Below are 25,691 nucleotides of genomic sequence, written 5' to 3'. Positions count from 1 at the left end.
TCCACTTTTATAGGAAAGACTAGCACCTTCTTTTGTCACACCTCAAGGAGGTACTTTACAACCATGTCATACCATGGGATGTGCAGGCGTTGGCAGCTTCTAATGACTGCCAGGTTTGCCAAAAGACTAAACGTAGAGGTATCCTCAGTAACACTGAGGAATAAAAGTTAATGCTAGTCCTTCCTACTGTTTCCTTGTACCCTTACCTCATCTGGGAATCCTCTACTATTCACTTCCTCAAACCAAGTTCTCCACAAAATATCTTTCCATTCTTCCTGGTTCCCTTACCCATATTAATATGAGAAAAGTCAAATGATTATGCACATAGAATAATTCAGCTTTGAATCAGGTTTGAATGATTCATCTCTTTTTATATACATACATTTGAGATGCTACTGACATATTACATTCTGAGTTTCAGGTGTATAGCATGATACTTTGCTACTTGTATATAATAAAATGATAGCAACAATAAGTCTTGGAGAAGGAAATGGCAACCCATTCCAGTACTCTGGCCTGGAAAATTCCACAGACTGAGGAGCCTGGTAGGCTACAGTCCATTGGGGTCACAAAGAGTTGGACACGACTGAGTGACTTCACACTTCAACAATAAGTCTAATTAATATACATCACCGTGATTAGGGATTTTTTTTCTTGTGATGAGATCTTTTAAGATCGGCTTTCTTAGCAGTTTTCAAATACACCACAGTATTTATTACTCGCTGTGCTCACCCTTCTGTACATTACAGGCGATCAGTTACTGTATATCTGGGAGTTTGTACCTGTTCACCAGCTTCACCCATTTTGCCCATCCCCAGTATTTTTATTAAAAAGAGAAGCTTCTTCTACCAAATGTATCTGTGACTTGGGAATTGATATATATGTGAATACTTTGTAATCAAATAGTACATGTATCAACCATTATATGGTACCTTTAACCCAGAGACTATAAAAACTGGTTTTTATTTTAATTAAAGATGCAATGTTTAATTGCATCAGCTTATTAAAAAATACATACATTTATAACATTTTAAATTTCAAGGAGTAGAGCATCTGTGGTGACTTTTTCTAAAGCTTAGAGGCCAGTTTTCTAGCCTCCGTATTAGCCATTGTGAAATCTTTTGTATGTACTACACACAGTCATTGCAGACTTCTTTTTCATGTTGAGTGTCATGAAACTGAGAGTTAACTAAGGGTTAAGCTCTTCACAGAAGGAAAATACTTATGTCTGCTTGTTCTGGATGAGACTATTTTAGTAGGTTTGGGGGCAGATTAATAAATGAAAGCGAACGTGCAAGTCACTCAGTTGTGTCCCACTCTTTGCGACCCCATTTAGGAGGCTCCTCTGTCCATGAGATTCTACGGCCAGGAATGCTGGAGTGGGTTGCTCTTCCCTTCTCCAGGGGTTCTTCCCCACCCAGAGACTAAACCTGGGTGTCCTGCATTGCAGGCAGATCCTTTACCATCTGAGCTACCAGGGAAGCCCCTCGATTAGTAAATAGGAAACAGCTTCAGATTTCAATCCTTGTCTTACCGGTTTGATTTTTCCTCCTTGTTATCCATTTTAAAGTACAAATGATGCCTAAGGTTTATTTGGTGGTGTCTTTAGGAGATAAGCAGTAAGTACATAGTTAATGCCATTGTATTTTCTTTATGGTTGCATGAAAGAAAAAAGACTATTTGATGGGTTAGGGACACAAAACGAAAAGCTTTTAATAGAAGATGAATACTTTATGCTGCTGATACTAAACACTCTGCTTTAATATCTCAAACATTTTTGAAAAACTGATGTACCCAATGATAAACTGTTTCTCTGAATACTTTTTTTTTCCTTCAAATCAAAGCTGTGTAAAATACCCAATTTTTAGCCATTTTAGATATTCTCTGACAATTGGAAATATTGGTCCTACTCCAGGAGGCTTTAATTGCCAAGATTATGATGAATGGACCATATGACTTAGGATTTTACTGGAAATGACTACTATAGTCTTGACCTTTCCTGTTCTCTGTGTTGGACAAGATTTTTGTTTTTCAACTTTGTATTTCTTCCTGAAGTAGGAGCACTTGACATGAGTTTTCTGAAAAATTCTTGCCTTCAGCATTGTGTAAATGTTTCTTTTATAGAGCCATAAGTGTGATCCTTGGTGACAGGTGGAAGAAAATGAAGAATGAAGAGAGGAGGATGTATACATTAGAAGCAAAGGCTTTGGCTGAAGAACAAAAACGTTTAAATCCTGACTGTTGGAAAAGGAAAAGAACCAATTCAGTATGTTTAAACAAGTAGTTCCTTAAAGTGATTCTGACTTACCTCCAAAACTGTACCATCATAGTAGAGCATTTGTTAGAACCTTTAAAAGGGTGTTGAAGCTGTTTGTCAGCCTTTTTGTCTTTCAAAGTCTAACAATGTTTGTCCATCATCATGTAAGGTAGGCTGCCTTTCATCATTAGTGCCATTTACTCTTTTAGCATGGAAAGTAGAAATGTTTGCTGGAGATGCTGAAGTGGAAAGATTTGGAATGTATTTCTAGTTGGGTTGAACGATAAGGATTATTAACTCATTAATATCACACAGCAGAAAAATTTTCTAATTTGAGGTGGTATGTCTCAACAGCTTTTCTTGCTGATGGGTAAGGATGGTGGAGGTAGAGATAAGTTAACCAGCTTCCATGGGGACTTCTGACATTTGCCCAGAATTTCCAGGTTAAAAAATCTCAGGATGGAGAAGAAATAGAAAATTGGGAAGGCTGGTAAACAGGTTCGCACCATAATAATGCTATATTGGACAGACTTGATTCTTAGAACTTCTCCATTACTAGACTGGCATTTTTTAAGTTGTGTTTTTGATTAATTACAAGAAAACTTCCCATGATAACTTAAAAACAAAGGGACGACAGTGTTTGCAGCAGGAGTGCTGGCCAAGGATGTTCTAATTCATCCCATGTATTTGTCTATTTCTGTTATAGTAACACGTAGTTCACATCCACTTAAGAATTTCTTTTTAAAAAGTAGTCAGATTCCAATATAAGAATATGACTGGACTGGGTTTTTTAGTTATTACCTTAGGATTCCATGTGGTGGAACTTCGCCTGGACCCCCTTTCGTTTCTGCTCATCCTAATCCATCTCTCTCATCTCACTTGCATAAATTTTTTGGTTGCTTGGAATACCACTGGGTATTCGCAAACTTTAGAAAATCTACCACTTTTGAGAAAGCAGTCTTTTTTTTAACAGTATGGTTATTAATATATTACCCATCTTAGCTTTCATTTGTAAAATTATGTGTTGATTTGTAAACATTCACTGAGTTTTAATTTTATCTCCACAGGGCTCACAACAACATTAAACAGGATGCTTGACTGTTGATGGAAAGATTTAAGATGAAGGTCTCACCATTTGTCCTGAATCTGTGTGACCATAAGATACCGATAGCATTGAGTCTTGAAATGATTTAATAATGAGTGAGGATTTGCTTTCTCCATTAGAGCATTAAGTAAGCTAAAACTATCAACATTGTAAACCAAATTGCCTTATTTTTCTTCCAAACTTCATATATGTCTATCAGGTAATATAGGCTTGAAAATTGATATCCTGTGGTGCTAAAGTACAGTAGAAAAGAGAGGAGAAGTGTATACATGTTTTATTTTAAATTGTACAAAAGGGGAATTTAAAAATATGTAACTGCTGTTTATACATTGGCTCCTTACTGCTTATTAATCTGTATTGTACACATAATGGGGTGAAGCAGAAGCTGGGAGTTGGCCTTCCTTGAGCAACCACCACATGGCTCAGCATCTGTGCCAAACACAGGGGCTCCTAGTCTGGGCAGTGCCAAGAGGTTGCCAGGACACAGGGCCGGTGGATGGTGCCAGTGCCAGCCTAAGAGCCACCGGCCGCGGCTCCTGAGCATGCTGAGTTGGACACACCGGGCGGCGGCGCCCACCCTTGACTTCAGTGGAGACCCAGCCCAGGCCAAGGTAAAGTTAGTTAATAGCATTGGGATATTGTCACTGTAATGGTGCTGTTAACAGTTGACACCATTGTATTTTTAACTTTGTGTCCTATATCTCCTCAGCCACGTATCTTAATATCGTTTTTGTCATCGTATCTATGGTGGGGGCGGACTTTGCACTTAAGCGGTGCAACACTTGCACTTTACTTTCCTCCAACTGTCTACAACGAGAGCAAACACAATGGCAATAGAGCTGCTTTTGCTCTGAGCTACAATCATGGCTTTTCATGTTACTTACCAAGTGGTGTTTCTGGTTAGGAATCACAGCTATAAAATTGATTTCAGTTCATTACACTTCTTCATGATGTTGCCCCTAAATTTTGCACACTATATTCTTGTATATTATTTCAAATAAAATGAAAAAATTGTTTATCTCTGACTTCTGATTTATCCTGACTGAACTTTATGAATGAGTCATCCAAATAATAGGTTCAGGAAATGGAAAATATTTTTACAAGTGGCTTGTGGGATTTTAAACTTTAAAATGTTAATGACAAGGCAAGGGCAATAGAAAGAAGGACCCAGACTACGATTTATAAGACTCCTTTCAGAGTAAAAGTTAATTTTTAACTTGGCATCTCTGTTATAAAGTAGAACAGCCCCCAATAAAGTGACACACAAAGTATAAAGACAGCCTTGCTCTATTAAAGATACAGTAAGACGCGGTTAAACATTGAGCCCTACATCTTAGCTTCGGGATATGCCAGTAGTTGCCAAACTGTTGCATGTTGGAAACATTTCAGGATATTAAAAAAAAAATTGTCATGCTTGCATGTTAATATGGAGTACAAATTGGGCATCAGGATTATTTAAAGCTTCCAGTGATTCTAATGTGCAGCCAAATAATGGAAGCTACCAGCTTAACTCCTTATCCAGCAAGAAAGGACGCCAGCTGGGGAGAAGCAGCGTATTTACTATAGAACGTGACCCTGTCCCTTAAGCTGTGGGGACTCTGTGATGGGAAAGAAGTTTTAGATAGCCTCAGAGAAAAACCTGATGGGAGAGAAGAGTTTGGTATCTTTTTGGAAAAATAAGCTCTGCAGAGTTTCAAGGTGGTGATGAACCTATTTTGACATTTTATGCTACTTAAGGTAGAAGAGCTTAAGAGGTAAACAGAAGAGGTCAACAAGGAAATACAGAAAAGTCAATTACATTCATGGAACAGTAGATGGTAGCTGTCTTTTAGAGTATGTATTAGCCACCGCTGGATGGGTTAGCACAAAATGGAGATTAAGAAATACTTCACATTCTTACTGAAGAGCAGACATAGCTTTCTGAAGCAGCTGAACCATTATGGGATAAACCGGTGCAAATTCTTTGCCTTCTCTGCTTCTTACTGATTGAACATAAGCTTCCAGAGCACCCCTGAAAACCAAAGGAAAACAATGTCAGAAGGCTATACAAACGAAACAGAACAGCTTGGAGGATGCCAGCGTTTAAAAGCAGCTCATTTCTGCTTTGCTCAGTCAGCGAATGGCCCTCAAAACATTTGTCAGTAGGGTTCCTGTGGTCAAGGTGCAGAGCTGTGCTCAGTTTTCAACCGCACTGCCCTTAGTGGTCTAATCACACCATGGGAGGCTCTCTGGCAGCTAAGGCTGTGTTTGCCTTTCTTTGCTATTGCAGAGACTTCTGCAGAGTCAAGTGCAGCCTGTGTCTGCACAGCGCTCACAAGGGGGCGCCCCGCTCCGCAGAGTGTGGACTGCACTGGGGGGCAGGGCCCTCACTGCACACCAATGCTGCAGGGGCTTTATATTCCTGTTCCTTAAAGAGTGTGAACCCACAAGTAGGGTGAACTGTTCGTAGGCTCCAGTTGTTGGCAGATTGTGCTAAGAAGACAGCCTGAATTTAGCGATAAGTATGATAAACGTTCTCAATTAATTAGGGGGTCAGCAAACTACAGCACAGATCAAGTCCAGCCCTATGCTTGTTCATTTATGCATACTTTTCATTATTGGTCTATTTAAGTTGCAAGTAAAACAATCAAATTTTTGTTATAATCATGAAATCACACACTCCAGAGCATTTCCATAGCTATCATAGCTCACATACTGTCTCAAGTCTCATCTAATACGTAATTCTTACCTGTATTATTTGCTCCCAAATACTGAAAAAAATAGTCCTCTGTCAGTTTAGTCATTTTCATTCAACTACAGGGACTATATTTGATGGGAGTGTGGCCAGTTCAGTGCTCAGGCCATAGCACCCCTCACCCTCGCTACCCACTGTCAGGGTTTTATATGGAACCAAATTAAGAGAGTGGAGAATCTCTTAACTTCCTGTCCTGACCTCGCTCCTCATCTCTGCCTTCTGGACATCTTTATGTGATTCCTTCCAGGATTCCCTCAGACTCACCTGTCAGAAACCTAGGGCCACACAAACCCACGAGGTGTACACTGCCAAGAGGGAACCCCAGTGCAAGCTATGGACTCCAGGTGACAGTGTGCCAGTGTAGACGTGAAGGCTGCTCTGGGGGACGGGTACTGGGAAGGCAGGAGGCTGTGCATGTAGGGGCAGGGGGCATATGGAAAAAATATCTGTACCTTCTCAAATTGGCTGTGAACCTGAACCTACTCTAAAAAATAAAACAACCATAAAAAGAAAAAGACAAACGTCTGGTAAAAAACCTACATGAAGACTAGTATTTGCCCCCTTACTATTTCAGTAAAGTGACCATCATCTCCCCATAGTCTATGTCTAAAACTGTTTAAGTCCTACACATAACCAGTTTTCAAGTCCTATTAATGTACCCTACATATTACCACCTTACCTGTCTCCTGAGAAATCTGTATGCAGGTCAAGAAGCAACAGAACTGGACATGGAACAAAGGACTGGTTCAAAATTGGGAAAGGAGTGTGTGAAAAGCTGTATATTGTCACCCTGCTTATTTAACTTATAGCCAGAGTACATTATGCAAAATGCTAGGCTACATGAATCACAAGCTGGAAGCAAGATGGCAGTGAAAAATATCAACAATCTCAGACATGCAGATGATGCCACTCTAATGGCAGAAAGCAAAGAGGAACTAAAAAGCTTCTTGATGAAAGAGGAGAGTGAAAAAATGGATTAAAATTCAACATTCAACAAACTAAAATCATGGCATCCAGTCCCATCACGTCATGGCAAATAGATGGGGAAAAAGTGGAAACTGGCAGATTTTATTTTCTTGGTCTCCAAAGTCACTGTGAATGGTGACAGCAGCCACAAAATTAAAAAGACGCTTGCTTCTTGGAAGGAAATCTATGACAAACCTAGATGTATTAAAAAGCACAGCCATCACTTGCCCAAAAAAGGTCTGTATAGTCAAAGCTATGGCTTTTCCAGTAGTCATGTAAAGATGTGAGAGCTGGACCATAAAGAAGGCTGAGCACCCAAGAACTGATGCTTTCAAATTGTGCTAGAGATCAAACCAGTCAATCCTAAAGGAAATCAACCCTCAGTATTCATTGGAAGGGCTGATGCTGAAGCTCCAATACTTTTTGGCCACCAGATGCGAAGAGCCCACTCATTGTAAAAGACCCTGATGCTGGGAAAGATTGAAGGCAGGAAGAAAAGGGGCGACAGAGGATGAGGTGATTGGTTGGCATCACTGACCCAATGGACAGGAGTTTGAGCAAACTCAGGGAGATAGTGAAGTGCAGAGGAGCCTGGTGTGCTACAGTCGATGGGGAAGCAAAGAGTAGGATGTGACCTAGCAACCGAACAACATATTACCACATCTGGTCCCTCCTCTCACCTTTGCTTCAGTCTGAATCCTGCCATTTTGTGCCCTAAATACTGGCGCAGCCTTGTGGGTGGTGGTCACCCCAGTGCCATGAGCCCTGCACTAGAGGACCTGCCACACTATAGCCAGGGCCTGTGGTCCACCTGCCGTGCCCTCCTGCCCCCAGGACAGTGTCTACGTTCACAACCCCATGCACACCAGCTTCATTGCCAACCTTCCCCAACTGTCACTGCTGGGCCCCAGCCTCTGCTGTACCGAAGATCAGATCAGATCAGTCGCTCAGTCGTGTCCGACTCTTTGCGACCCCATGAATCGCAGCACGCCAGGCCTTCCTGTCCATCACCAACTCCCGGAGTTCACCCAGACTCACATCCATCGAATCAGTGATGCCATCTAGCCATCTCATCCTCTGTCGTCCCCTTCTCCTCCTGCCCCCAATCCCTCCCAGCATCAGAGTCTTTTCCAATGAGTCAACTCTTCGCATGAGGTGGCCAAAGTACTGGAGTTTCAGCTTTAGCATCATTCCTTCCAAAGAAATCCCAGGGCTGATCTCCTTCCGAATGGACTGGTTGGATCTCCTTGCAGTCCAAGGGACTCTCCAGAGTCTTCTCCAACATCACAGTTCAAAAGCATCAATTCTTCGGCGCTCAGCTTTCTTCACAGTCCAACTCTCACATCCATACATGACCATAGGAAAAACCATAGCCTTGACTAGACGAACCTTTGTTGGCAAAGTAACGTCTCTGCTTTTGAATATGCTATCTAGGTTGGTCATAACTTTCCTTCCAAGGAGTAAGCGTCTTTTAATTTCATGGCTGCAGTCACCATCTGTAGTGATTTTGGAGCCCAGAAAAATACCCTCAAATCATTCATTTCTGCTGTCTGTGTTACCAACACAGGCAGAGCCCAACCCCTATGCTCACCCACTGAGAGACTGGGGTGCCTGTGCAAATACTCTAAAATAAAGTCGAGTTCCAAAAAAAGGCCTGTTTCCCTTTGTCCACACATCTCATTGTTAGTGAGAGCCAGTCTTTAAGTTAGTGAGAGCCTTCCTCAGGACCGGCTGTCCTTATCTTTGGAATGCCAAAACGCACCCCGACCCCGCCCCACTTCTTCCTTGTAGAGCTTTTACTTAGGACCAGCTCGTGCCTTGTTTTTGATAAAGCCTTTCCTGACTCCAGGCAGCACAAAACAAACCATCCTGGAGTCACAAGAAGTGGAAAAGTCTAGGACTTCTGCGCCAGTAGCACAGCTTAGCAGGACCCCAGCATTTGGGGATGGATCTCTGAAAGCCAGCTTCATACTTCACTACTCACAACAAAGTAACCCAGAAACCAGCAGCGCAGGGGGTGGGGGTGGGGGTGGGGGTGTGCAAGCCTGGCAGGCACAGCTGGGGACTTCCCTGGTGGTCCAGTGGTTACGAATCTATCTGCCAATGCAGATGTGGGTTTCATCTCTGATCCGGGAGGATCCCACATGCTGCAGGGCAACCAAGTCTGTGTGCCACAGCTACTGAGTTTGCACTCTAGAGCTCGCGAGCCACAAGAGAAGCCGTAGCATTGAGAAGCCCAGGCACTGCAGCTAGAGGGCAGCCCCTGCTCGCCGCAACTAGAGAAAGCCCATGCACAACAATAAAGACCCAGCCCCCACCATAAATAATTTTTTTTAAAAAAAGCACAGCTGGTACATTAGGCTCTGCCTCCTGACCAAGCTGTGTGATCTAGACTGTGTCTTGAGCCTGTCCATCGGCAAAGTGGGAAGAATACCCACAAGATTTAGTTAGAATTAAAGGCTTGTCCTGTGAGGCACCTGGCTCTCTTCTAGGTACACCTCTGAACCTATGAAGCCCTCCAACACGGTTTTCCCCACTGCACCTCTGCATTGGGAGCTCAGAGTCTCAGCCACTGGACCACCAGGGAGGTCCCCTCACTGCACTTCTGATGGCCTGGGACTCTCTATGTAAAGAGCAGGTCTTTACCCTTCTGCCCACACGATCACACTGCAGTGCAAGGATCTCTGTGCTGGGTAATTTCACTCTTACGATTAACAACTTTCATGCATGAATGTAGCCCCAGGACTAGTGCTTGACAAATGCACAGTGAATGAATTTTAAAAATGAATTAGATACAGGAAGATAGGACTATGATGAAAAGGACAAAAGCACTAAAGAAACTAAATGTAAGAAAAGCAAGTGTAGGGGATCCACAAAAGTACATGCACGCAAAATGGAATCTAACAAATGCCTTTAGAGAGCAATGTTCTATGAGATGCCTTATTCTCGTCAGAGCTGAGGCTTAAACGAAGCTGTTTCTCTGTGAGGAAAACGTGCTTCTTTTAGTGATACTATTCAAGTTGCCATGGCATCCCAGGCACTCGGCCCACTCCCACCATGCAGGCCCTGCAGACTCGAACACAGTGGAGAAACCCCCACGTGCCCACTGTCTTTGAGACAATCGATGGTGTGGATGTATCAGTCTAAGAAATCAGAGCACTGAAATTCACAGAAACTGTCATCATTCTGCTCCGAATGGGTTAGAGGATTAGAATCATTTTATCTAATATTTGGACAAAAATCCATGTAGCAGTTTCGTCTGCTTTCAGAACAGTAAGACATTACACAAAACCACACAGTATGTGGAAGAACAGAAATCAGTATGGTTAGTGCTTTTGGTTTTGTTCATCAAAAACACTATGAGAACTATGGAGAGAAAAAGGACTAAAGCTGCCCTCCCACGTAAAATCGAGCAAGATTTCCAAGCAATTATTATATTACTTCATTTGCCTGAGCAAAAAACATCAGCTTTCTTGGAAATTGGGCCAAACATTATGTAAGACTCTCAACTCTGGTTTGTATCCAAAATAGGAAGATTATTAAAGTTATCCTTATTGAAAAAAAAGTAGCATAGGAATTCTGCAAACATTTAGTAGAGGAAGGGGTTGTGCTGACAACACTGCATTGTGATAGAAGTGGAGATTTTTATAGAAAACAAAACTGATTTTTGTCAGCCATGAAATATCAGTGTGCTTAATACTAAAACACATACATGACTTAAAAAACTACCTGTGCCTTCACAGGCTCTCCCCTGGCTCCACCTACCCCAGGATCTCATCTCAGGCACCCAGTTCCCAGAATGGGTAGGGATCTCGTGCCACCGGAACATTAGCTCCTATGAGACCAAACTTCACCCTCCATCCATAGGGGTTGTGTGGTCCCACAGAAGTGGAGGAGCTGAGGGAATGGTTCCCAGTCTGTGGATCCTGGATACCTGTGGGAGGGTTTGGGGAGCGGGGGATGTCCAAGGATGCACTTGGCACAAGGAACTGACGATCCTACAGATGCAAAGTACCAATCAGCAAATAAAGCCTGTAGACAGTTGTGACACCATAAAGGTGCTCCGAGCCTACTGAGAGTCAGGAGCAGCAAAGGCAAGGAGGCCACAGTCAGAAGAGCTGCTGCCCCACTGCCAGTATCAAGAGCTGGTGATTTGCGGCCAATCCTACCTCTTCTGCAGAGCTTGAGGAATCTTTGCATCAAAACCTCAGCCTTCACCCTTGTGGAGAACACAGGCAACACTTGCAGGCTGTCCCGCTGCCGCCCTCCTGCCGCGGGCACACACGCCTGCCTGCTGGGGGCTGGGGAGGTGCCATCTTCCCCACTGTCCCCACTGACCCCACATGGCCCCAGGAGCCACTGGTTTATTAAGTTGAACTAGGATTCATTCAAGCTCTAGAGAAAATATCTGGTATTAAAAGGAAGCAGAAAGGAAGGCAGAAGAGAGGTCATTACTTGCCATTAGTTCCGCAGTAGCTGCTGTATCCTCGATCTGCCCTACTTATGACAACCCAACACACCGTGCCGGGAGCAGCAGATGAGTCTACAGCAAGGTTTGCCCCAAAGCTAAAACAAACTTACTGACATTTAAAGGACAGTACTCACCCTGGGTTTATCTACAGGGGCAAGAAATTCATCCAGTGGTGCTTCAGTATGCAGGGACGAAACCAGTTTCGCGATGACAGGCAGGAGTGTACTCTAGGACAAAGCGCCCCTCCCTGCCACCGGCCTGGGCCAGAGGAGAAGCAGTGTTGTGAAATCCCTCAAGGAGGGCTTCATTCCCCGCTCAGGGTGGAAGGCTCTAATAGCAGCCATGTGTGCAGTGATGGGCAGGCCTTCTTCAGAAAGCATGACAGTATTTCTGAGCGTGATTTTCGGTTGCTAAATATAGGCTTAGCAACAGCACTGCTGATGATATCACTCAGGAGACATTTTTAAAAAGAAGCAAAAGAAAACAGATCTGTGATGTGCCCACAGCAGCACAACTGTTGTAGATGAACTCCATCCATCTCTTTAAGAAGACATAAATGCACCCTGTTCGACTAACTGAGTCCTGAGTCTTCTATCACCTGCTGTGCTGCAGCTGGGAGAGTCTACGGGCCTCAGGGGAAACTCGCAGACATCACAACCCCCACAGCAGCCACAAGCAGAGTCCTTCATTTGCACCTGAAGCCTTTTCTGAAACCAGTTTAACCAGACACTGTGCTGACGGTGACAGGATCACCGCCCATCCTGCCCAGTTTCTAGATCAGATGCTCTTAGCTGAGAGGGTAACAGACAGCAAGGAAGAAGAGCAGGTGCGGGCCAACCTCCACTGTACCCACACAGGCGCTGGCGGGGCCGGGGGCTCCCCTGGGCTCCAGTCACCATGCTTGAGCTCGGCTCCCCTCCCAGGACCTGGTGGGCTGATGTGACCTCCCCCAGCTTTCTTCCTCCATGGGGTCTCTCACCTGGCAACTCGGTTCTAGTCCTGGCTATGCTGTAAAGACTATGGTTTTTCCAGTGGTCATGTACGGATATGAGAGTTGGACTGTGAAGAAAGCTGAGCGCTGAAGAATTGGTCCTTTTGAACTGTGGTGCTGGAGAAGACTCTTGAGAGTCCCTTGAACTGCAAGGAGATCCAACCAGTCCATTCTAAAGGAGATCAGTCCTGGGTGTTCATTAGAAGGACTGATGCTGAAGCTGACACTCCAATACTTTGGCCACCTCACGCGAAGAGCTGACTCATTGGAAAAGACCCTGATGCTGGGAGGGATTGGGGGCAGGAGGAGAAGAGGACAACAGAGGATGAGATGGCTGGATGGCATCACCGACTCGATGGACGTGAGTCTGGGTGAACTCCGGGAGTTGGTGATGGACAGGGAGGCCTGGTGTGCTGCGATTCATGGGGTAGCAGAGAGTCAGACACGACTGAGTGACTGAACTGAACTGAACTGATGTTGTAAAGAGCTGCCCAGCCACTTTAAGAAATCCTGACGCCAGGACCCAACCCCGGAGATTCTGAGGGAGTTGAGGGTGTGGTCTCAATACCAGGATTTTTCAAAGCTTTGAAAATGACTCTCAGGTGCCAGCACAGTTGAGAATCGCTTCACACATGAGCCCCACACTGCCTTTGGACAACCCAACTCAGCCCCTGAGTTCAGGCCTAAGCGACCGTGTTCAGTGCTGTCCCCCAGACCAGCAGCATTAGGAGCCCTTCGAAGAGCTGAGGATGGTTCCCAGAGTGATTTAAGAGGTACAGCTGATGGGCTTTGGAGAATGAGGGTGTGACCAAGGAGGTGAATGATGGCTTAAAGGTTTTCTAGCTTGGCTGAATACAGGTGACAATGATACCCCAACCAGATAGTGAGTCTAGGTAAGCAGGTATGAGAGGAAAAATGACTTAACATTTTGGGGTTGAGACTTCTGTGGGATTTTGAGTGGTGACATGTAACAGCACGTTTGCTGGCCTGAGACCCTGAGCAACCAAGGTGAACCACAGTCCCGGGGTCACAGGACAGAAGAGTCACTAGAATCACCAGTCTGAGTGAGCTCAATGGGGAACCGAAATACAGACTGAACGTGAAGGAAAAGGAGCCAGGGACACAGCGTGGGAAGCGATGGCATTCAAGGAGTGGACAGAGGAAGACAATTCAGACAACGAGACTGAGGGAAAAACAGTCACAGAGGTCACAGCAGGAACAAATGACCAAGGGGTCAGGAAAGATCCGAGAAGGCGGGGCCTGTCTTGGCTTGTGCTGTGTCCTAAGGGCCTTGCACATAGTGGGCATTAGTAAAAATGTGTGGAGTTCGTCAGGGGATGAGTTTTAAGAAAGAAGTGGTGGTCACTTTCAGCTAAAGCTGCAGAGTGATACTGAGAGAACAGAAACACTGGGATTTGGTGGCTAAGAGGTCTCGGCAGGTCTTGGTGAGAGAAATTTCAAAGGAGTGGTGCTGATGCAGGAGACATGCTTAGTAAGTTACATGTGACAGTGGAAGCGTCCCTCCCTGGGCATGGTGGGGGTGTGCGGGCTGTGTGTGTGCGCGTATGTATGTGTATGCGTGCAGAGTGTGCGCGCGCACATGCAGGGGTGTGCGGGTACGTGTGTGTGTGCAGGGGTGCGAGGTGTCTGTGCATACATGACAGTGGAAACATCCCTCCCTGAGCGTGGCAGGTGTGCGTGGGGTGTGTGTGGGTGTGGGTGCACGGGGGTGTGTGCATACATTGAGGGTGGAAACATCTCTCCCTGAGCATGGCAAGTGCGTGCGGGTATGTGTGTGTGCGTGGGGGTGCGGGGGGTGTGTGTGTCTGCATGTGTGTGCACACGTGCATAAATACACCTCAGAGGCACCAGGCTGCTGGGTGTCTACTAACAACTACACCGCATTTACTCACAGCTGTACTCCACCACTTCAGTAACTGCCCCATGTGGAAATGAAGCAGAAAATGTGGAGCCAAGGCCAGGAGTTGTTTCATAGCTGAAGATGGTTTTCAAGGTGCAAGTTCCTAGGGCTGCATGAGGCACAGGGCAGCACTAGCGGATGCAAGGGACACGGAAAGCAAACCCTGCTGGGCCACCAGCTCCCCTGGCGGCGCTCCAGCAGGTGGGGCCCGGGGGTGCACCATGTTGACACCTACTTGGGCCCCGCTCCTCCCCAGCGCCCCCCAGGCCCCAGGCTTCGAGAACACGCAGGTGCGCCTGCCACACGTGGCTTTACCTGATGAGGAGGAGCCTGTCCTTTTCAGAAGGGTGATCATCCAGCCACTGGGAGAAGCGTGCATGGGACCACTCTGCCCTCTGCGGGTGGAAACACAGTCAGAGAGAGCGGCTACACCCTGTCCTGTCCTGTGGGGCGTTTGCGGGTTCGGAGAGGATCTCTGGGACTCCTGGGGTCAGAGGACCCCAGACACCGGCCCCAAAGGCGGGCAGACCGGCCCTTGGTGCACTTTCCCAACCCCAGGGGGCCTCTTGGGTTTGTCAGTTGAAGGTGGGTCAGCAAAGGAAATGGGGCCTCTGTCAAAAAAGCTTTATGAACATACATTACTCGAATCACTGTTATTTAAAGGGCTAATTCTAGATGCGGCAGGTGACCTATACGTTGATGAGAAAGTAGGGCCTGGGTAGTGGGAACCTTCCCTCCTGAATCATTCACTGCTAAGACACAAATTCATGACTTCTCTTGGTAGGAGAAGGCCAGGACCTTCAGTGAGTTAGGGGTGGGGTGGGGGGAGTCCCCTGCATTCTCTGAGTTCAGAAGGAAGACAAGTAAGAGGATTCTGGCTTCACCTTCTTACCTGGAAGGGGGATTTCAGCTCAGGGGGTGCTCTTGTGAACAAAAACTGAATAATGATGCTGAATGGAATTATGTCCCCCAGTGCAGGGCTGCTGGCCACGTGTTCACTTGTCTGGAAGAGCAGTGGTCTAAATGAAGAAAATGCAGAAGTCATTTAATGCTGTTCAATATGGAAAGAGGTGACTCAGTACAAGAATCATAATAGCACATTAGCATTAGTGTAATAGCATAATACATAATAGAATGAATAATAGCAGTCTTCCTAGACTGGATAATTCTTAACCATTTCTTAGCCTAACACACACACACACACACACACACACACACACACACACACGTAGGCTGGCCCTCCCTTCAGCCCCTTCCTTGGCCCCCAACTCATTGCCTTTGGGTCTGACTTTACTTCAGGGTGATTCAGCAAAACCCCCTCTTAGAGCTCATCTGATAACGGGCTAAAATGAAAGCACACAGTTAAAGCCTTCAAGTAGTTCTAACTAAAAGGTTCTAATGGTGGCCACAGCTTTCAGCTTTTATTGTATACATAATCCTTCCATGGGCTATAAGCTAATGTGGATAAATTCAACCATTTTCTATACAGCTTTTCAAAGGGCCATTATATCCTTACATATATGAAATTATTACCTCGCTGGACATCCCTCTCTTCTAAAACACTGCGTGTCTAGGTGTTACCATCCAAGATAGGCTCGTCTCATTTTACTGTGCTTCACAGGTATGCTGGAGGTATTTTGTTTTGCATTTTTTTTTTTTTTACAAACTGAAGGTTTGTGCAACCCTGCTCTGTGGTGTCAGATGATGGTTAGCATCTTTTTTTAGCAATATTTTTAATTAAGATATGTACAATTTTTTCAGACATAATGTTACTACATCCTTAATTAACTAGAGGATAGTTTAAACACAGCTTTAATAAGCACTGGGAAACCAAACAATTCATGTGACTGGCTTTATTCTGAGAGTTGCTGTGAGGCAGTGGGCTAGAACCGAACCTATAATATCTCCAGTGTACGCCTGCTTGCATTTTAAGGAACCTGCAGGCAAATCTACCCTGTTACTAACCACCTACTACCTTGTCAAAATGCTGGCAAAAATAATTTAAAACTTTCACTGACTCCTCCTTGGCTTTCAGTTCAGTACAATCGCTCAGTCATGTCCAACTCTTTGCGACCCCATGAATTGCAGCACGCCAGGGCTCCCTGTCCTTGGCTTTGGGCTCTGATAAAGGCCAAGCTGTAGAGGCTGAATCTCAAGAGGTAAGATGGCAACATCTGACTGAGCAGAGACTCTGAAGCCTGTACAACAGCTCTGAACCTGGCCTCGCACTTCTCCCCATGGTGTTTACTCCAGTCTAAGCCGAGGGCCTGCACTTCTCCCCATGGTGTTTACTCCTGTCTAAGCCGAGGGCCTGCACTTCTCCCCATGTGTTTACTCCAGTCTAAGCCGAGGGCCTGTACTTCTCCCCATGTGTTTACTCCAGTCTAAGCCGAGGGCCTGCACTTCTCCCCATGTGTTTACTCCAGTCTAAGCCGAGGGCCTGCACTTCTCCCCATGTGTTTACTCCCGTCTAGGCGAGGGCCTGCACTTCTCCCCATGTGTTTACTCCCGTCTAGGCGAGGGCCTGCACTTCTCCCCATGTGTTTACTCCAGTCTAAGCCGAGGGCCTTCACTTCTCCCCATGGTGTTTACTCCAGTCTACGGCCGAGGGCCCGCACAGAGCAGGACGGGCTTCTTCACCACCGTGACGGCTCACTCAAGAGTCGGGAGAGCTCCCACTAGACAGCTGGTTCTGGCTGGATCCAGAATACTATTGGAAAGAATGCCTTTATATTAACTATTCTATAAGTAAAATTTGGGGTTTCCCAGGAAGCTCAGTGGCAAAGAATACATTTGCCAACCAGGAGACGTGAGTTCAGTCCCTCGGTGGGGAAGATCCCCTGGAGAAGGAAATGGCAACCCAGTCCAGTATTATTGCCTGGGAAAGCCCATGGACAGAGGAGCCTGGTGGGCTACAGTCCATGGGGTCACAAAAGAGCCAGACATGACTGAGTGACTAAACAAGTAAAATTTATCCCTTGTAGGAATTTTTCTAATTTCAACTGTTCTATAAAAACAACATCATTCTGTAATTTACAGTCTTTAGCTACTGTGGAAACTCTTCAGTTCACTTGTGCTGTTAGCAGACATCCATAAAGCTCTGATCCAGGTCCTCCGTGGAAGCAGGACTAGGGTCTTCTCACGGCCTCGGGTGGTACGCTCACCTCAAAGATTCTCAAGGTCAATCATCTCACAGGGTTCTATGCTGCAGAGCTGTAGGCAACACATTCAGCACCTACTCAGGTATGAAAATGTTGCTTCGGAAACTTTTGGTTTGCCTGGAGGCATCCCTGTAAGTCATTCTCTTATGCGTGGAAAATCCCATCTCCATAGGAGCAAAGCTCCCAGTTTTAACCACACAGAGCACTTATGAAAAGCTTTATAGATGTGAACTCATTTATTCCTCCAAATAACCCTATCACGTAGGCACTGTTACATCCCCATTTTACAGATAAGTAAACTAGGAGGAAGAGAGCAAGTAAAAGCCAGGAACGGGCAGAACACAGACTCAAACTTCATTTTGCTAAGCAGCCTCTTTTAGTATATCAACTGAAGCGACTATGCATCTATTTTTAGAACAGACTTATTCTGAGAGAGAAACAAAGACCCCTTGGAGAAAGCACAACTTCAAACTGTCAACAGCTCCTATGTGATAACCTGGGCAAATGAATGTTTGCAGTACATTGTCTAAAGGCTGTGCAGTTAGTATCTATTTAGGAATCCCAGATTCTCTCTACGGGTCGAAGTGGATCTCCAGTCACCCACCTACTTGAACCATCTCATCACACTCTCTCCTGGAATTATTTTCACCTGGCATGACCTGAAGGTCCTGTGGGGTGATGACTGGCATGGTCTCAGAGGCCTCTGGAAGCTGACTCTGGGTGGAGGGGATGGCAGTGCACCCCAGAGCTCCACTTCCTGTAGCCGGCAGACCCCTGTTCTGGCAGGGGAAGCTGAAAACGCCTCACAGCCTGAGGTCCTCGGGTGCTGAACAGCTGACATTTCCATCCTCCAAGCCCAGCCAGGGGCCAAGAGCACCACTGACGTGACTGCTTCCAGGTTAGAACTAAACAGGGGGAAGAGCCAGTCGGGAAGGGGTTCCTCTACTGGGTCATGGGCTCAGCCTGCAGGTCCGGCACACGCGAAAGGCCGCCCGGAGCCATGCGCCGAGACGGGGAGCTCACGCCTTCCCCTCTTTCCAGCCATCCCGGTCTGGTGAGGGTCCTCCCCTGCCCCAGTAAAGCCCACTCTTTGCTATGGCATGTGACATGGTAGGATTCACCGGAACCCTGGCTGATGACAGGAGACCCAGGGCAGGGGCCAGTCCTTATGACCGTCCTCAACTCACTGAAAAGCAGCCAGATGGAATCCTTTCTGCCACTATGACAGGAAGATGAACAGGCATTTTGGTCCCTAGTCTCTCTCGGTGCTCACTATCTGAAGCCCCATGTACAAACGGTTTAGAATGAAACACTAAGAAACACTGAACTATTTTCCAAAGAACTGATACATTTTCTTCTTTCTGAAAATGGGAATTACATAGCCGATTCTGTTCCTCTTTTATCTTCAGCTTCAGGAAATTTAAAGTCAAATTTGAAACTTATTTACAGCAATTAAATTAGTTTTGCAATTTGAATGTATGTGTTTGTACACACACACACAAACACACACACTGGCTGTGCCATGTGGCTTGCAGGATCTTCGTTTCCCGACCAGGGATTGAGCCCAGGCCCACACCAGTGACAGTGCTGAGTCCTGGCCACAGGACTGCCAGGGAAGTCCCATCCAGCAATACAAACACTACAAGCGTGGAAAGGGAAGAAGGGTGAGAAAGGGAGTGGGAAGGAGACAGGGAGCGAGAAATGATCTGAAACGTGCCCCGTCCAGCAGCCCAGCTGAGCTATGCACCGTGGCTGCTGTTGGTGACACCAGCACAGGGCAAAGCCTGGGAGAAACCAGCTCATTTTGAAATAGCATCTTTTGGTCAATCATCTGTCCCTGTGGAGCTCTGAGTCACAGATGTTCTTTTGCTGCCAAGACCAAATGTAGCCACTAACAGGACTGCCAAAAAAGCCATGGGAAGCAAAACTGGATTTGATTTGGTATTATGCCTCACTGACACAATTACCTGTAAACACTGACTGCAGATATTTTGTTTCTGGTGCTTGTTTTAAGAAGCAGAAAGAACACAGCATGAAAACCCCCATCCTCCCTGACTGCAGGTGGAATCTGAAATACCAGTGAGTTCAAAAAATGTATCACCATCTGAGGTGATACAAGCAACAAAAGGAAACAAATTAAGGTGTTACAGAATGCGGACAGCCCAATGCCACAAAATCATTCTGAGAAAAAATACTCCAAATAGCAGCGCTTTCAAGGTTAAACTTCATAGGCAGCTAGTAGTCTTCATTAATCAAGTATTAGGTCTCATTAGAAAAAAAAATTATGCTTCTAGTAGAGATCTCCACATTTAAGGGATCTGTGCAGCTGTTGTCCTCTGTTAAGGCCAGTTCTGAAGTGGAGTAAGACCCAAGTCCTCCTGTGCGCTTGTCCACAGCCAGTGTCCGAGGTGGTCTGTGCTGCGTGCTGCCTGCCACGACCCCCACTCCAAAGCTGCTTTTGGTGAGGGGCCAGGAAGGAGGCCAGACTACTGAGATCCGGAATCAGCATAGAAATGAGGGGGCGGGGAGGACACAGGACTTCTCCCTGCACTGGACATGGTGGGGGTTTTGGAGACGGGAAGAGGTCCACATATGGTGGCTGGAGGGGCCGTGTGTGTCCCAGTAGAGGACAAAGCAGCAGGCCGACGCCTGGGGGTGAGTCAGGGCTCAGAGCAGAGAGGTGAGAGCCCCTCGGGTCCCTGTCTTGGGGTCCAAGGTTGTCTGTCCTAGGGGACTAGGATGGAAAGGAGGCGGGAATTTCAGACATTCTCTAGGAATAAAAGTGCACACGTGGTTCAAGACTCCTGAGGCATCTCCTGGCAGGCTGTCTGCAGCGGAAGTCAGGGAGACAGGGCATTTCAGATCAGGAGGGCATGGCCAGAGTAGGGGTCTAGATGGTCTGTAACACTTTCTAATGTTTCCCTGGATGTTTCACATTGTGTTCTAGGACCCGTCCCAGTGAGAACAAACGAGAACTTCTGGAATAAGACATCGGGCGGTGGCTGTGAGCACGGGCGGTAGGGTCAGGCAGGCCAGGGGTCTCAAATGCAGACCCACAGCTCATAGCTCTCACACGTGCAGTCTGAAAACTGACCCCTCAGCCCCGAATGAGCCCTCGACTCTCAACTGTCATCCTGAAGATGGAAGGAGAAAATCCCAGGACAATGCTCAGTACAGGCTAACATACAACAAATGACCAAACAATGATTGCTAGAATCAAGATGACCAAAATGAAACAGCCAGCCCTGCATGTTCACCCGGGAGCTCCCGGAACTGCTGAAGTACTGGCAGGCAGCAAAGCAAACCAAGCCCCAGATGTGGCTGCCTTCTGGCTCCAACGCTGACATTAGGAACTTGGAATTAAGAACCCAGAAACCGTGCGGAAATCGTGACTGCAGAGCGTGGCCTAAGTGGAAAGAAGGAACAGAACCCATCTGGGGTCCTGGGGGTGGGAGCGCTCATCCTGGAAGCTGTGGAGACGGCCACCCTCGGGTCTACAGACACGCAGGCCAGGCCTAGCTCTGAATCTCAAGCATCAGGTAATCAGGGAGGTAAACTGTAGCTATGGGGAACCCTCACCACTCCTCCAGCTGAAGACAGCTGACGTGAACGCTACACTCTGTAGAGTTACTGATGGTCTCCCTTCTCCAGTGCCCGGCATGCTAACAGACCCATCAGAATAGCCCCTATCTCCTGACAGCTCTCAGTGCTTTTTCATTAAATCTGAGGAGGCTTTTAGCAGAGCAGGCTGTGGATGTAATTCAGGGACCAGGCTGTTCCCTGGGGAGTGGGGACGCTGGGCCCTGCTAGAAGGCAGGGTCTTTAGTGATCTGCATGGACAGGCCCTTGGCCAGGTGGAGGCAAGGTAACCTCCCGCACGAACATGTGGGAGACACCACCATGCTGCAGAGGGATGGACGGGGATGGGGGCTCACGCATCCTGTGTGCAGCTACAACACAAATACCCAGGAGCAAGTCCCTAATGTCAGCAGCTTTCTGAGGCAGCCTTCTCTCTGGGGTAAAAGATTCCTGCTGCCTGAGAAACTCTAATGTAGACAGGAAAATGTAAATGCATGCAAAAAGCTCACCGGCCTAATTAAAGAGTCCACTAATATCACCATCAAGGAGAACACCCTGAGGCAGATGGCTGCCTGATGGGGGAAGGGGGTGCTCGCCAAGGCGAGGGTGTCTGGGGAGGGGGGAGGGGAGGCTGCACCTGAGGTCCAGGCTGGAGGCGCCCGCCTGGCTCTGTCACCCTCCCTGGCACTGGGCCTGTTGCTCCTCCTGTAGCCACTGCCTCTAAACCTGCTGGGGCTTTGGTTGTCTGGCTGTCTTTCTTGCCCCCCAACCCCTTACTATATAATATTTTAGTATATTTTATATTATTTTTAGGCTCACTTGTTATTTTTAAATGGGAGAAATACTGTAAGAGGAATTTTAAAATATATTTGTTGACATTTCTAACTATAAATATACAACAACCAAAGCAAAAAATTTGAAAAATTTAAGAAATCTCTTTTAAAAAAACCACTAGAAACAATGCTACTCTCCAAAGGTAATATTTTGATGCTCATCCTTGACTTGTCCTCTCCAAAGCCATAGGTCAGTATTTTTAAAACATCAGGGATGCCTATTGCATATACTGGTGAGTGGCCTGTTTTTTCATTTTGTGATACACCAGGAAGTATTTTTCTTTTTCTTGGACATTAACTAACAGTTTAAATTTTTAATTGGCTGCATATATTTGATCTAATGAATGTGGCCTATTTTAGCCAGTTTCCTACTGATAGCCACTGAGCTAGTTCGGATATGACTTCGAACCTTCAGTCCAGGAACAAGAGTCCAGATCAATTATGGAAATGACCACTAGATGATGCCTTTTCCTTGTCATAGCACAGGCAAGAAGATGAACAAGAGTGGGCCCTGCCACTGCAACTGCTCAGGACTAAATTCTGGAGAAGATACAGACTTCTTAACAAGTTTTTGCAGGAAGCAAGAGGAGGGCCTAGAAGTGAGTTACTGGAATAAAGACAACTCTGTACTGACTGACTCCTCTCTAGGAAGGGCCTCTGCTGTCCTAAGTCAATTCCCCTCTCAGGACAACTGTAGAGAAACTGGCAGGGCTAGGGCCTTGCCCAGTCACATTTACAGGCAGAGGCAGCAGAACTGTCATTTCTCTTCTCCAAAGACAGGTCCTAAAACCTTTCCAGCCTAGGGCTAGATTTGAACCCCAGAATATACTACTTTCACTTTATTTCCTGATCTACTTAATCCTAAAATCTATCAAATGGTGTCCAAAAGCGCTCAAACAACTGAGAAAAGCACTAGAATCAATCCAAAAGATTTCTGTAGGTTCCGTATATCTGTAGGAATCAGTTCAGTTCAGTTGCTCGGTCATGTCTGACTCTTTGTGACCCCATGGGCTGCAGCACGCCAGGCTTCCCTGTCCATCCCAATTCCAGGAGTTTACTCAAACTCATGTCCATTAAGTCAGAGATGCCATCCAACCATCTCAGCATCTGTCGTCCCCTTCTCCTCCCACCTTCAATCTCTGCCAGCATCAGAGTCTTTTCAAATGAGTCAGTTCTTTGCATCAGGTGGCCAAAGTATTGGAGCTTCAACTTTAGCATCAGTCCTTCCAATTAATATTCCGGGCTGATTTCCTTGAGGATTGACTGGTTTGATCTCCCTGCAGTCCAAGGGACTCTCAAAGAGTCTTCTCCAAACCACAGTTCAAAAATATCAATTCTTTGGTGCTCAGCTTTCTTTATAGTCCAACTCTAACATCCCTACATGACTACTGGAAAAACCATAGCTTTGACTAGATGGACCTTTGTTTGCAAAGTAATGTCTCTGCTTTTTAGTATGTAATCTAGGTTGGTCATAACTTTTCTGCCAAGGAGCAAGCATCTTCTAATTTCATGGCTGCAGTCACCATCTGTGGTGATTCTGGAGCTCCCAAAATTAAAGTCTGTCACTGTTTCCATTGTTTCCCCATCTATTTGTCATGAAGTGATGGGACCAGATGCCATGATCTTAATTTTCTGACTGTTGAGATTTAAGCCAACAACTGTAGGAATACACTGGTAGATAAAGTCTCTTTTAGAATTTTTCAATGAATTAAAGATATGGAGAAGGCTCCATAGGCAAGATTCAACTACTCTGATTATATCTGTGCCAATGCCTTGGGAGCTGAGGGATCTGCAGGAGGAAACTCACATACCAGCATTCCAGGAGATCAGGGTGCACATCTTTACAGATGGAGAAAGGAACAAAACTCGGCCCCTACCACTGGAGTAGCTCAAGTTCAAGAATAGAGGGCCCTGAGAGAAGGGTGAGAAACCACTGGATGCAAAACATTAGGGCATCATGAAACCAATTAAATGGGTGAAAATAACCAAATGCAAAAGAAACCAGAGAATATCGCACGAAGGAAGAGTAATTTGTTTCATGGCACAAGTTTGCGTGCATGTTTGTGTGCACAGTTTTGAGGGTGCTTGCATGTAAGTACATGCCAGATGGTAACATAAAATCTCTCTTACTGTCAGTCAGAGTTGAAGTTTTGAAACACATCTAGATTGACCATTGCCTCATGATAGAAGGTAGCTATAAAAAACCCAGGATTTAAAAAAATTATACACCAATCATTAATTTTTTATTCCCTAAATCGATACTAGAAGGTGTTACTATTCAAACTTTAAACACTCCTTTAAAGATTCTTTTTCTCATGTGGAAAGTGGGGTGGGTTGACAGAAAATCTTAAGTGACTTAAAAAAGAACTGTTCTTATGTGAAACCCTCAGAACATGTATCTCTATCCTGTGACACAACTTTAAAAGCACTTGGATAGGGACTTCTTGCTGATCCAGCAGTTAAGACGCTGCACTTCCATTGTAGGGGGGCATAGGTTCGATCCCCACTTGGGGAATTAAGTTCCCACATGCTGCGCAGTAGGGCCAAAAAGTAAAACAAAAACAAAAAAACCAGCAAGTACCTGGTTAAAGGTTGTCTTGCATTAGCATATGGGAAGATAAGCACTGTTTTAATACACGCACATGGAATAAACAACCAAATATGGGAGGCAGGACTATCAGAAATATTTATCTAATCTTAAACTAGCAAATTCCAAATCATGGCTTTTCCCATGCCTTTTAAAATAACTAGTTGGTTAATGTCCTCTAGCATGTTAAGATTCTGTGACTCGGGGCAGCATTTTATCATCCAACTGGGACTGCTGTGTTTCCATCTTACTCAGAGTAAGTAACTTTCAGTTCAGTTCAGTTGCTCAGTTGTGTCCGACTCTTTGCGACCCCATGGACTGCAGCACGCCAGACCTCCCCGTCTGTCACCAACTCCTGGAGTTTACCCAAACTCATGTCCATTGAGTCGGTGATGCCATCCAACCGTCTCTTTATAGGAGTTTTATTAAGGTTGTTTTTAATGGTACATAGAGATGACTGGAAGATCAGTAAGCTCAGTGCCTCTTAATCTTTCAACTTGTCCATATCTGGTAGTGCCAAACCCAAAGGCTTCCAAAATATTTAAATACTTATAAAAGGTTTGAGCTAATCCAAAGAAGATATCTGAAACACTTGTGACCTCACTGTTTCTGAAATCCAACTTTGTACACATAAGGCATTTGAGAAAAATACAAGTTCAGGCTCTTATGTTGGCATTAAAAATATTTTTGCCAAGCACACACAGTAAAAGTAAAAGATAACCCTCCCCTTTCAATCAACAACCTTAGGTTCTTATATTTCAAGTGCTATTATACCTGAATTTTCTACGAAGATCTTGGGTGACATAAGAGAGTGAAGCAACCTTTTAAAGAACATACTACTTATTGATTATTCTAGTTTCTAGTACTCAGTCAGTTTATAGAAAGCCACATGCCTGGATTCTCTTACCTATCTTTAGAAAGAAATATTAAAAAACATCACGCTCCAGGATATTATGGATAGCTGACATCAAGGCTTCCCATCTGGCATGCTTCAGTCACAAGTTGTAACTACTGTTGATCCCCTTGGCTCTCAGCGTTAGTCATCTTTTTGTACATATACATTTTCTATGTGTGCCATGATGTGAA

General features: G+C 45.6%; 2 protein-coding genes across 14 annotated transcripts in view; one reads left to right on the top strand and one right to left on the bottom strand.

Annotated features, from left to right (window-relative positions):
- Window positions 1-4,380, top strand: part of HBP1 (HMG-box transcription factor 1) — a 31,066-nt gene extending 26,686 nt beyond the window's left edge. For all 4 annotated transcript variants that reach the window (XM_086396858.1, XM_086396859.1, XM_086396861.1 and 1 more), the window contains exons 10-11: window positions 2,125-2,266; window positions 3,325-4,380. In XM_086396858.1, the coding sequence (XP_086252984.1) occupies window positions 2,125-2,266; window positions 3,325-3,342 (160 nt within the window). In that variant the 3' untranslated portion in view covers window positions 3,343-4,380. The remainder of the gene's footprint in view (window positions 1-2,124; window positions 2,267-3,324) is intronic.
- The window catches only part of COG5 (component of oligomeric golgi complex 5), a 277,344-nt gene that overhangs the window by 631 nt on the left and 251,022 nt on the right, over window positions 1-25,691 (bottom strand). For 6 of the 10 annotated variants that reach the window (XM_086396848.1, XM_086396850.1, XM_086396855.1 and 3 more), the window contains 3 exons: window positions 15,338-15,464; window positions 14,761-14,840; window positions 5,263-5,373 (listed from right to left, as the gene is read on the bottom strand). In XM_086396848.1, coding sequence (XP_086252974.1) covers window positions 5,263-5,373; window positions 14,761-14,840; window positions 15,338-15,464 — 318 coding nt within the window. Of the gene's footprint in view, window positions 1-5,160; window positions 5,374-14,760; window positions 14,841-15,337; window positions 15,465-25,691 lie in introns of those variants that run through there. The other 4 variants (XM_086396849.1, XM_086396852.1, XR_015162655.1 and 1 more) reach the window with 3 other exon arrangements.

The sequence above is a fragment of the Bos grunniens genome, chromosome 4, assembly GCF_055505025.1.
Source record: "Bos grunniens cultivar Pamir isolate PY7600 chromosome 4, Bosgru_T2T1.0, whole genome shotgun sequence".
Classification (NCBI taxonomy): domain Eukaryota; kingdom Metazoa; phylum Chordata; class Mammalia; order Artiodactyla; family Bovidae; genus Bos; species Bos grunniens.
This window is presented reverse-complemented; position numbering and strand designations above follow the sequence as displayed.